The 12,598-nt window shown below is 38.9% G+C and overlaps 1 protein-coding gene across 1 annotated transcript in view; it reads left to right on the plus strand.

The window, feature by feature from the left end:
• The first annotated feature begins 4,475 nt into the window (after positions 1–4,475).
• The window catches only part of TES (testin LIM domain protein), a 46,184-nt gene continuing 38,061 nt past the window's right edge, over positions 4,476–12,598 (plus strand). Inside the window, exon 1 of the mRNA XM_059171644.1 lies at positions 4,476–4,694. Coding sequence (XP_059027627.1) covers positions 4,668–4,694 — 27 coding nt within the window. The 5' untranslated portion in view covers positions 4,476–4,667. The remainder of the gene's footprint in view (positions 4,695–12,598) is intronic.

A 12,598-nucleotide genomic window follows, 5' to 3' on the forward strand; every position in this document is an offset into this window, starting at 1 on the left:
TTTTTACCTATTTTTCTGAGGCATCATCAGTTTTGCCCTTGTATTCTTTTTCACTTAGTCTTCATTTTTGTAATTTTTTTTCATTTCTAATTTCATTTCTGAATTCTATCACCTCTCTTCTGAGTTTTTCTAATTCTGCTTTGTGTGTTTTTTTTTCCTGACATGTTAACTTTTTAATGTCTTTTAGCTTGTTTTGAAATAATTGTTTACAGTTTCGTTTTGTGAACACATCTTTCTGATGTTCTTTCATTATCTGTAGGGAAGTTATTCTGCTTTATTTTTTCTTTTTATGACTTTTTTCTTATGATAACTTTGTATTTAGTTTGAGCTTGATAATTTACTGTTGCTCATTTTTGTGATATTAATTTTCCTAAACTTTTATCAACAGGCAGTTTTCAGAAAATTGTGCCCCAATTCAGAGAACTCCATCTTTCCTTGTTTTTATGACATATTAAAAAATACTGCAGTGCCTTTGGGTCCCTGATTCTGTTTCCCTTTCTAGCTGTTGAGCACTTGAAATATGGCTAGTGTGACTGAGAAGCTGAATTTTAAATTTTCATTTATGTTAATTAAATTAATTAACATTAAATAACTGCATGTGGTTCCTGGTTAGCATGTTAAAGAGTGCTTCTGTAGCCTTTCACTTTTCAGTATCTGTTCTGCCCCATCTTACTCAATTTTTATTTTCCTCAGGGCAGTTTCTTATTGTGGGTCCTTCTACAAGGGAATCCTTGAAGGCCAGTTTTGAAGTATCACGAGATTGCTTCACCCCCTTTAATCATTCTTACTGTGTCAATTGCTGTTATAAAATGCCCGCCACATTTTAAAATGAACTGGAAAAAATAAGATGCATAAGTGGAGAACATCTTGAGTTCTTTTTCCATCAGACATCACCCTATTCCTTCCCTCCCTCCTCCCACAAAATTGTTTATACATACATGTCTTGAGGCTCTTAGTGATTTGTCTTCACTGCTTGTATTTTGGGGTTTATGCAGATACCTTATCACCTAGTTTCATTGCAAAGGTTGCCCATGGGCTTTTGGTTTTGCTAACTAGTTAATTTGTTTTTTTCATAGGGATTTACAGAGAGATTGAAAATTACGCTGTCACTGTCCCGTCTTCCTAAAATGCTCTGAATAATATTTTAAAGAAGGTTTTTCCATTAAGAAATATGTCATGCTCATCGTGCAATATTTTTTAAAGGAAGGAAAAAATCCCCAGGGACCCACCAATCAAAGACAAACCACTACTGATATTTTAGTGTATTTTTCTCATGTCCCTTTTCTGTGCAAAGTATTTCTACATAGTTGTGAGCATAGTCTGTATATAATTCTATATTTTATTTTGTTCCCATAATGTAATTGTTCACTATTACAAAAATTCTTAAGCTACTATAATTTAGAACCTCTAATAAATCTATCATATGAATCATCCATTACTAACTTAGCCAGTGCCTACTGTTTGGTCAACTTAAAAAAATTTTTTATAGGTAATGGTTTGCTCTGAGATATGTTGGTACATCCCTACAGGACAATATGTAATCCTATACAGGCTGCTAAGGAGCAATAATAGCTCTACCAGTAGCACAGGAGTTCCTCTAACATGTGTTAATAAACATTTCTAAAGAGGACTTCTGGAACCACATTAACAATTGAGGAGAGAGGTATAATCATCTCTGTCTTGAAATCTTACCTCACTTGTGTAGAAAACTTTCCTTTTCCTAGTGATTATGGTATGTTTACTATGTGTGCTTCTTTATATGTGTATATGTATATGTGTATACATATATGTGTATGCCTTGTATTTATAATCAGCCATCTGAATCTCTAACCCACATCTTTCTTTGGATCACCAGACTCAATCCAATTGCTCTAAAAACAAACAAACAAACAAACAACAACAACAAAAAAACCCATATACAAAATACCAATGATCTTTCTCAATATTCCTTCTCTTCTGTTTCTTACCTTATTGAGTTAGATCTATCAAACCATTCTCCCTAACAGATGCCTAAGAGTCATTCTAGACTCCTTATCTTCCCTCCTTTCAAACCAATCAATTCCAATATTCTCCACCTCCTTAATAACATTGATTACCCTTTCTAACTCTCCATATCCTTTGCAACTGTCCTACTTTGGCCCTCAACCTGTTTCAAGTGAGATATAGCTAACATTTCACAAGTTTGCTAATGATTTTCTTTTTTAAAAATCCAATGGGAATTCAGCCCTCTTCTACAATTGACCTTGTTGACTAATTCCTTCTTGAATTTCCTCTCTTGGTTGCTAGAACTCTACTTGAATTTTTTTTCTTATATTCTAATTGGCTCTCATGTCCTTTCTGTGCTTCTCTTGTTCAGCTTTGCTCAATTGTAATACTCTCTTATTTTGCCATCTCCCATGCTGATCTTACTCTGTCCATGACTTTTAATGATTTAACTATGTAGGCTGTTGAGTCCTAAATCACCATTTCAGTCCAGCTCTCATCTCTAAGATTTGTATTTAGATACTTTTTCTCATATCCCAACCTCAAATCCAATATATTCAGAACTGAACATTTTCTCCACCATCCCCCAGAGAAAGCACGATGAAACAAAATTGTGCCCTTCATCATATATTCTATCTTTTCCTGAACCATCTACATAGGTGATCAAACCAGAAACATGTATGCTGTCTTCTATTTATTTTTCTGTCAATTATGCTTAGTCAAGAGTACAAGTTCTCTTTAATATCTCTTTAGCTTAACCCCTGAATTACTAAATGAAGACTCACAATTTAATCCTCCTAACTTAACATTTATCCACCTCCATTTTATTTTCTATAATATTGGCACAGTAGATTCCAGATAGAAATCAACTTCCATTCTTGCTAATGATACCAACACAAAATGAGGCTGGGAGAGCTGGGAAGAAAGAGAGGGAGAAGGCAGAATTTCATGGTTTAAGGAAAAAAAAAAAAGTCTCCAATTGTTTTCTTAGTGTCATCTCCAAAATCCCACCAAATAAGCCCAAAATTTATGTCATAACATTTTTCTGATGCCTTATTTAGACTGTTTTATTGGGCATTATCCATCTCTTAAGCTCCCTGAAAGAGACCAAATTCCCTAGTCATAGCTAAGCCTCCTGTTCAGGGAGCTTATACCCGGTAAACATTGTAGGGGCCCAAATATTTCAAGATGGTTTGGGAAAATGAGAAAGGAAAGTTTTACTTCAACTGAGTTAGAATGAAAAATTCACAATCCATTTTGATCATTCCATTCTTAGTTTATTAATAGGATGAGGAAAACATGCACATTATAAATCAATGCTCTGTTGAACGGTGCTAGCAAACAGCCAAGTGAGCAAAACACTGAAAGTGTTGACTAATACGAGTTTTGGCTGCTTTCAGTTACTGAATTTTCAGAGGTAAAGGAAGAGACATCTGTACCCAGATATCTACATTTGTGGGGGGATTTCTTTTTAAAAATAGATGCTAGATTAGGTCACCCCTGGTCTGTGCATTGTAATTATTTGTCATTATCACAAACTGAAAAAGAAATGGGCTCTTCTCTCTCTTCTCTTAGTCAATACACTGTGTCTATGTTCCCAAACATGCTGGAGGCACTGCCTCATGAGCTTTAGCTCTGCCCCCAAGTAAGAAACTGGACAGATCCCTACACCTCCGTGGTTCTCAGTTCCCAGAAATATGAGAAAGCTAGACTCAGAAATCCGTAGGATCCCTTCCAGACCCACCAATCTGACGGTATTCGCTGTAATGGCTGTAATGAATGAGGCCATAAATGGATCCTAGCTCTGGTGCACTAGTACTGCTTGTTATGACTATGAAATTTCATCAAGGCAAGAGAACATGAGCAGGAGCCTCACACCATTTCATGTAGAAGGGACAAAGGACACGCCCCTTCTTCCAAAGGAATGACACAACCTATCCGAAGCGATTCACATCATCGCCCTTTTTGAACAACTGAATGCTCAGAAAACATGTATAATCTTGTTTATGGACATTAAGTCTGTGAATGAGGTTCTTTGCCAGTGCTTGGGATTATGGAGAAAAGCATTTGGGAAATGGCCACCTCTACAACTCAGTGGTGAAACTGGGGTGCAATGACCATCATAGATATCCCAAACAGTCTCCACAATCTCAAGTCTTTCTCTTTGCTCTGAAAATAAACCAAGAAGCAAAGCAGTGAGATAAGTACTCCCCAAGGACTCATATCTAAAGTCCCAGGCAAACACAGGTACGAGCTGCCAGAATGGAAAGGGGTCTTCCTCATCTTCAGGTGGAGGCTGGGTGGAACTCAATTTCTTCCGAAGAGGATCTGCAGACGCTCGGTGCATCGAAAGAGACCAGGTCAGGGCTATCGGAATGCGACTCCGCCCCTCACCTTGCCGGCGACCCGCTCGGGCCGCGAAGGTGCGTGCGGCGCTCGGTGATTGGCGGCTGGCCGGCGCTGCCCCGCTGCCATTGGCTGCCTGGGCCTCTTTGTTCCCGGGCCCCGCCGCAGGCTGGCTGCGGCGGACTGGGCGGCGGAAGTTTGACGGCGCCGGCTAGTGGCTCCGGCAGCGGCGCTGGAGTCCCCGCAGGTCCTCCACCAGTACCGCAGCGAAGCCGGAGGCCAGGCGATCCTGGCCGTGAGATCCTGGACGGGAGGAGGAACTCCTTTGACACACAAACATGGACCTGGAGGCCAAAGTGAAAAAGGTAGGAGGGAAGCGGGCGGCGGGCAGCAGCCGCCTCACCTGCGCGGGACGCCGCCCCCTGGCTGCGGGCGGCGGGTGGGGCGCACGGGGACAGCCGGCGCGAGCCCGCCCCGGGTCTCCGGTAGCCCCGGGCCAGGTACCCGCCTCTCCCGGTAGCCGGGATGCCTGGCAGCCCGCCTAACTCCTGAGATCCGGGAGCGACGGAGAGTCGGGCGCGAGAGCGAGAACGGGCGCGGGGCATTGCTCCCCGTCTCCCCACGTCCAACGGTTGGAGGTGTCTGAAACTTTCCTCAGTATGTTTCAGCGGCGCCTGTGCCTCCCCAGAAGAAAAGGATGAGGGCAGGGCGAGTTCGGGCGAGATCGTGACACTTCTTCTTCCTGTCTCAGGAAGTTCAACTTTATTAAGCCTTTGTGGTTTAGGAGCAGTGAGGTGACTTCGACAGCTGCGACCTCCTCCCCTCCCACCCTGGCTGCTCTGCCTCTCGAAAGTGAGCGCTGATTTAGTGCACTTCCTTCGCATTCGCGGCTGGTGATAACGTGAAAATGATTTTTTTCTCCCCCACCCCCACCTTTTTTTTTCCCCCCCATTCATTATTGACGTCCCACGCACTGTCTTCCTCTTAGTGCTTTATCTCTCAGAGAAAACGTTCTTCCTCTTCGGCAGCTGGCCCCAAAGGGTCAATAGTCACCAGTGGTTTAACGCCGGGGACGTTTCCCGCCTGGCTGTGCCCCCAGCCCCCGTGCTCCCTCTGCCTCCCTTTGGAGCTTCAGGACCCACAGCCCTACCTGAGCTGCTCCCTGACTACGGGAGCCTCAAGTCTCCTGGGAGAAAGGGGTGGGCACCAGACTGTGACTCAGAAGGAATGCTGATGTCACATTCCAGTATAACATTCTTTGTGAAAGGTCTCATTGCGGGGAATTGCTCCTGTTTACTTTGCGGTAAATTTAAGCTAGCTGTCCCTTATCAAATAGAGAAGGGAGTTTTACAGAGAGAGAGAAAGGAGAAAAAAAAAAAAAATAGAACCTAATTTTCTTCTCTTGTCCACTATGGTTGCCAATGTTGCTATTATTTCATCTGCTAAAGACAGAGTTCTTGACTTGAGCATTAATTCTGTTTCATGCCCACAAATGGATTTTTGAAAATGTAGGCAAATGTAAAATATTAGGTTAGGAAGCTGCTGAAATATAAAAACTTGCAGTAGAAGATTAGCTTATCACTTATGAGTAGAACTGACATTCAAAAGGGAATCTAAGGACAGGAAAACATATGTAAATTATAAGAGTAATGTAGTCTTTTCTATTCCCTTTTGATTTCTTATTCTTGACCTTTTAAATGACACAACATTTGTTAATCTTGCTTGTCACTAGGAAAGCATTTTGTTTGCTGCCTAGTTATCCTTCTGTTGCTGAAAACTGCTAATTTTTTCAAGTGGGTAAGAGCCATTTAATACCTGTCTAAAATTTGGGAGGTCTTGACTGTGCTTATAAATATTGATGCAAAAACTACTTTTTAAGAGTCAGCACCCGGGGCGCCTGGGTGGCTCAGTGGGTTAAGCTGCTGCCTTCGGCTCAGGTCATGATCTCAGGGTCCTGGGATCGAGTCCCACGTCAGGCTCTCTGCTCAGCAGGGGGCCTGCTTCCCTTCCTCTCTCTCTGCCTGCCTCTCTGCCTACTTGTGATCTCTGTCTGTCAAATAAATAAATAAAATCTTAAAAAAAAAGAAAAAAAATAAGAGTCAGCATCCTTTGGGGGAGGAAAGGATGAATAGGTGAAGCAGAGATGATTTTTTAGGGCAGTAAAAATATTCTGTATGCTACCTTCAATGGCAGCTACATGTCAGTATATATTTGTAAAAATGCATAGAATGGACAATACCAAGAATGAGCCCTAAAATAAACTCTGGACTTTGGGGGATAATGATGTGTCAGTGTGGTCTCATCAGTTGTAACAAAGGTACCAATTTGGTGTGGGATATTGATACTGTGGTAGGATAATGTGGGAGATAGGAGGGCAGGGAGTTATATGGGAACTCCATACCTTGTGCTTAATTTTGCTGTGAACATAAAACTGCTCTGAAAAAGGAAATGCACTTAAGGGCAAGGGGTCAACATTTAAAAGTGATTTTGAAATTATTTGAGACAAAAAAGGTAATTCTGATGGAGAAAGTCCAAAGTTAAGAATTAATGTCCTTACAAGGGAAAAATTGAGACATTATATATAAACAATTTCCTTAGTTTTAAAAGGTGGATTATGATTTTTAAAATGCCCTTGATATATGATATAATTTTTCTCTTTCACCTCCCTTTTAGTTTAAAAGGTTATTTTTTCATCCAAGAATCTTACCCTTTTCTCTAATCCTCCTTCTGTCCTTCTTTTACCCCAGAGAAAAAGGATTCTATAAATTTAAAGCTCTTACAATCCCATGACAGTAACAAATGCTTGTTTCACCACCTTGTCATCATTGCTGATTCTCAGGGCAGAGTCCTCAACCAATAATTTGGAAACTACTAAAGGATCCCAAGAAAATGTCCAATTTGACTGCTAACCATAATCCTTTCTGTGCCTTTGTAGAATCCTCGACAGGCTTGATGTTCTATGGGTTTGACAGAAAGTTTTCCTGTACAAAATGTTTGGAGATTCCAGGAATAGATTTTACAGTTTTAGCCGTGATCTGAAAAAGAAACTTGCATTCCTTTTGGAAAATGTTTTCCAACATATTGGAAGAAGGAAGCATTATAAGATTTTTATCTCTGATCTATTATCATTTTGGTAGGCTAATTTTCAAGTCTCCCTTCTTTTTGGCTTGGGTATACAAGAAAGTAATAGTTTGAATGTACCTTTAAAAAAGCCAGGTTAGAAGTTGGAACAGAGACACAACCATTTATATAAAACTGTTTTGACGTCAGTTTTAAGATATGTGGCATTTTTTTTTCTTCTAAAACCCTTATACTCTTGATTTCATGATGAATTTTCCCCAGGCAAATGAAAAATGTTACTTTTTTTTCCCATTAATATTTTGTGTAAAAAGAATTAAAGGTTGTCCTTATTCCATAACAACTTAAGTAGATGATACTATTATAGGATTCTTGGTTTATAAAAGGAGAACTTGGGTGTCTACATCATTTGCACAGATTTGGAGTAATTACCAGTTAAAACCCACCATCATAAAAACAAGAGATTTTTATAATTAAATTTTGCTATATTTTGTTTTGTTTGAAGCAAGTGAGCTGTTGCTAGGATGTGAAGCTAGTTTGGTTATACAGAGTTTTTGTTTTAATATTTTAGAGTGGAATGTGACTTTTATGTCTGTGCCCTGTCTTCGGAGTTATTTGTCTAGATCTCTTCCTTATGTTTTATGTCTCTTCATTGTAATTGACTTTGTATAATAGAGGCCATGTCTGCTTGGAAAAAACAATGGCCTTTCAAAAGCAGAAACAGAGTCTCATTTTGTGGTGAATGGTAAATCATGGCCCACAGCCAGCTGTTTTCCTCTTTCCTTTCTGTGTTACTCTCCCATGAGAATCACTTTTTTCCCTTTAAAAACATACCAGAGAGAAGGAGAAGTCCCATAATTTCCCTTAGGCTGCCTGGAATTGCTGCAGAGCTTTTAAGTTTACTTCTTATTCATTTCTTGCCTCCTTTCTAACCTTTGTCTTTTGATCCTTCCTAACGCCTTACATATTTTTCCCAGGACTCTCTTCCTTGTTTCTTTAATTTTATTTTAAAAAGATGAGATGCACTTTTACAATTACAGGTCACAAAAAATCCCCTTTCTCAGCATCCAAACTTGTTTTAAAAGCTTCTGTCATTAGCCAGAGAAACATAGTGAAACCACGTGACTGCAGTTGGCAAGAGTACTGAACCACAAAGATCATTTCCATTAGGAATTACAACGAGACTTTTCTCTTAGGTGGCCCTTGATTGAAGCAGAAAAGGCAAGTAAATGGTGACCTGGATGTTCAAATCTACAGTTGGATTCTCGGCTTGAAGCTGTTCTTGCTGTGAGAATCATTGGCAAAGCTGGGGGTAATGGGAGGGCAAGGTACTGCCAGGTCTCTGCCTAAGAGGCAGTTACTCTGTCTCTCAGAACAAGTACAGAAGAAAGTGAAGTGGTCCTCAGCTGGGCTTTTATCTCTGCTAACCCATGGGGTGATTCATTACATTAATTGGATATGAAAAGTCACTTTCTCTAACTTGCCCTGAATATTGGTTTGAATAGAACTGTAGTAGGTTTTCTATTGATTTTGTTCCTTTATGCTCTCCTATGAAGTAGAATTGGGGTTTTATCTCTCTGCTGGCTATTACCACATACCATCACCTCACTCCTTGACTTCGCTTTCTCATCTACAATACTAAATATTACTCATCCTTCAAGACACTCCCCTCCTCCCCACCACGCCCTGTCCTCCAGGAAATCTTTCTTCTCATTCCTAGCTAGAAGCTATATCTCTTTCTTCTGAATTCGCAAAGTTTGTAATCTGTAACTCTTCGGACATTCATTCCTTTCTCCCTCTAGATTATGATTTCTTCTTACCTAGATTTCAAGCTTCTTGAACAGTGAATTCCTTTTCTATTTATACTTGCATAGTTTTGTTTGCTGTCCAAAGCAATCCTATGAAGTAGATCTTAGCCTCATTTTAAGACAAAAGAAGCAGGCTTAGATAGGTTCTGGCAGTTTCAGATTAACCTAACTTGAGCCATAGTCTTCAGAACCATTCTTCTCCATCCTGTCCTCTAGCCCCTGAGTCCTCTTATATCTTTCCCTTGTTTGCTAAATATATGTTAAATGAATTACCCTAATATAAAAAAAGAAATAAGCAAAAGAGCGCATTTCATATTTTTTGTTTTAAGGAATTATTTGGAAGAAGTGGTTTCTATTCCAATAAAATTACCACCCTACTGGTTTTCTGTATCTTATTTATATTTTATCCATGTTGTATATTTACCCTTTAGTGTAAGTTGCCACAGACGTTCTTTGGACAGTCACAAAGTCTAAATAAAATAAACATATTGTGAAAAAGTCCTTCTCAGAGACTTTTACAGGCAAAGAAATTTTATAAGCTCCAATAATATTCTGGACCACAGCCTTTAGGATTCTTCCAACGTTCCAGCTTTTGTTGGGAGCAACGGTAATGCTGCCTCCTGGCTACTAAATATGGTCCTTGAACAATAGCGACCCAGCATTTCGCTCTGTGCTTGGGGTTATCAGTGACAACTGGAACTGTATCGAGGCACTTATGGGTTGAGCTGTAGAAGAGTCCGTCTACCTGCTGAAGCCGAGCTGATAGAAAGCTTTATCCATACATCGCTTGATAGGCTAAACCTTTCTTTCCCCCAGCAGCAAAGTGCTCAGTGTGCCACTGGACCAGCAGACCAGATAGCAAAGAATAGGGGAGTTAAAAAAAAAAAAATTAATCAGTGCTGGAAGGAGAACTGTTTTGTTGTTGTTGTTGTTGTTATCATTATTGTTTTAAATTTCCCATTCTTGATACAAGAACATCTATTAAAAAGCAATGGCAAACACCAAAATGATCAACTATTTCACGAGGCTCTCCCTGAGTTCTGGAATTATACCAGCGCTGTGAACATGGAATTAACCTTAAGGGCCATCAGAGAGCAACAAGGGTTACTCTGAAAGGCCTACTTAGTAGGAAGAACATGATAAATTGACAAAAGAGGACTACTTCCAGTATTCTTTGTTCTGAGAACTATAAGTAGGAATACAGTTTGGCCCTACGCTAATTTGAATATAAGGTTTTTTTTACAAACCATATTATCCAGTGTGCTCCAAAAACAGAAAATGTCAGTATATGTAAAGACCTGTCATGAATGGAGAGATCTGTAGTATATCAGCTTTCTCACTTCCATTTATCAGTATGATGTCAGTGACATTTTGAGCTGGTGAGTGGATCCTCGTCTACTCTAGTGTCTGTGATGTTGGCCACTTTGGTTCTCAGTTTCCATATCTATAAAAATCAACAGGGGAATCAAGTGATTTCTAAGATTTCTTCAGACCCTGTGACTCTTTTTGACTTTGATAAATTACCAAGTGTAATAATGTTCCACAGTGCTTAGAAATCACATAAGGCAAGAATATAGAAATATGTGTAATTTTAATAAAATAGTATAGTGTATAATGTTATGCAGTTCTGTGAGTTTCATGAGGAAACCTATAAATTAAATAATTTTTAATAAATTTTAACTCTTTGCAACTTGTTTTTACTTAACTCACCTTTATTTGTAAAGTATTTGAAGACATTAAGTTTAATTATTTTATTTTAAATGTGTAGTATGAAGTTTCAAATGCATAATAAACTGCTTCATTAGGTCAGCTAATCCTAGGTGTGATATATCACTTTCCTCGGTATTTAATTACAAGAAAATGAAAAAATAATGGATTTTTTATTGTCTTTAAAAGTTCTTTCCCGGGCGCCTGGGTGGCTCAGTGGGTTAAGCCACTGCCTTCGGCTCAGGTCATGATCTCAGGGTCCTGAGATCGAGTCCCACATCAGGCTCTCTGCTTGGCGGGGAGCCTGCTTCCCTCTCTCTCTCTCTGCCTGCCTCTCTGCCTACTTGTGATCTCTGTCTGTCAAATAAACAAATAAAATCTTAAAAAAAAAAAAAAAAGTTCTTTCCCAAATTAAGATAATTTATTTAAAAATTATGAGTACTTCATGTGCCAAGCACTGTTCTAGACTTTGCAAGTGTAGTATGAGCAGAAAAGGTAAGGTACCTTGTGTCATAGAATTTACACTCTTGATAGACCAAAAAAGTAAATATAAAAATAAATTATCAAAAGCACAACTGGGATTATACCCATTAATATAATATAATATAATATAATATAATATAATATAATACTACTTACTGGTCAGCAATACACTAGAATTCTAACACAGAGAAGGGGCATTGTTTGGTAGTAACTCATAGTATTGGTTCCTGGTTTGGAAAACTTTGTAATTATGAATTCTTATTTATCTTATTGGCAAATGTAAAAAGAATGAGAAAGCAGCTTTTACATATTAGGATGTGAAAAAGCTCACAAATTGATAAGGCTGTAATTAGTTACATTATACCTGTAAAGTTACACAAACTAAGTCTTCTTCCTAGTTAGAAATGTACTACAAGAGTCATTACTGGATTGTGGTTTTGGGTTTTTTTTTTTTTTTTTTTTTTTAAGATTTTATTTATTTATTTGTCAGAGAGAGAGAGAGAGAGAGAGCAGAAGCAGGGGGAGCAGCAGGCAGAGGGAGAAGCAGGCTCCCAGCTGAGCAAGGAGACTGATGTGGAACTCCATCCCAGGACTCTGGGATTATGACCTAAACTGAAGGCCGCTGCTTCACCAATTGAGCCAGCCAGGCATCTCTGGATTATGTTTTCTGTTTACAGTCATTACTAGTCTTTGTTTGGTAACTACTGACATGAAACTATGATTTTTTAAAATATGCTCATTAGATCACTAATATATAGTACCTATAGGAAATTATTTTGCTCTTTACAAGGTGGTGAGTTTCAGGGAACATTATATAAACTATGAATTATGAAACCAACATTTTCGAGGAGAGGAAAACAGACTAACCAAATTGAAAACAGGTATCAAAACTTCATAGATTTTCAGGATTTTTAAGGAAAAATAACTTGGTAACTGGTAAGTTCACACCTGCTCTTTGGGTAAATGTCCATGTATTAAAATTTGTATGCTTTTCAATTATCCAGCCCCAGTCTTTGACTTTCCTATAAAAGGGCTTCAGTCATATTTAGATTGTTTTACCTGTTTTTTTCCCCCAAGTATCCAATTTACTTAACTCCCTACATAAATAATAAGGAATTAGAGATATAAGAGTATGCATGACTATAATGTTCTAATGTAAACTCGTGCTGTGCCCCTAAAATGACTTCTTAATT

This window comes from Mustela lutreola, chromosome 4, assembly GCF_030435805.1.
Source record: "Mustela lutreola isolate mMusLut2 chromosome 4, mMusLut2.pri, whole genome shotgun sequence".
Classification (NCBI taxonomy): domain Eukaryota; kingdom Metazoa; phylum Chordata; class Mammalia; order Carnivora; family Mustelidae; genus Mustela; species Mustela lutreola.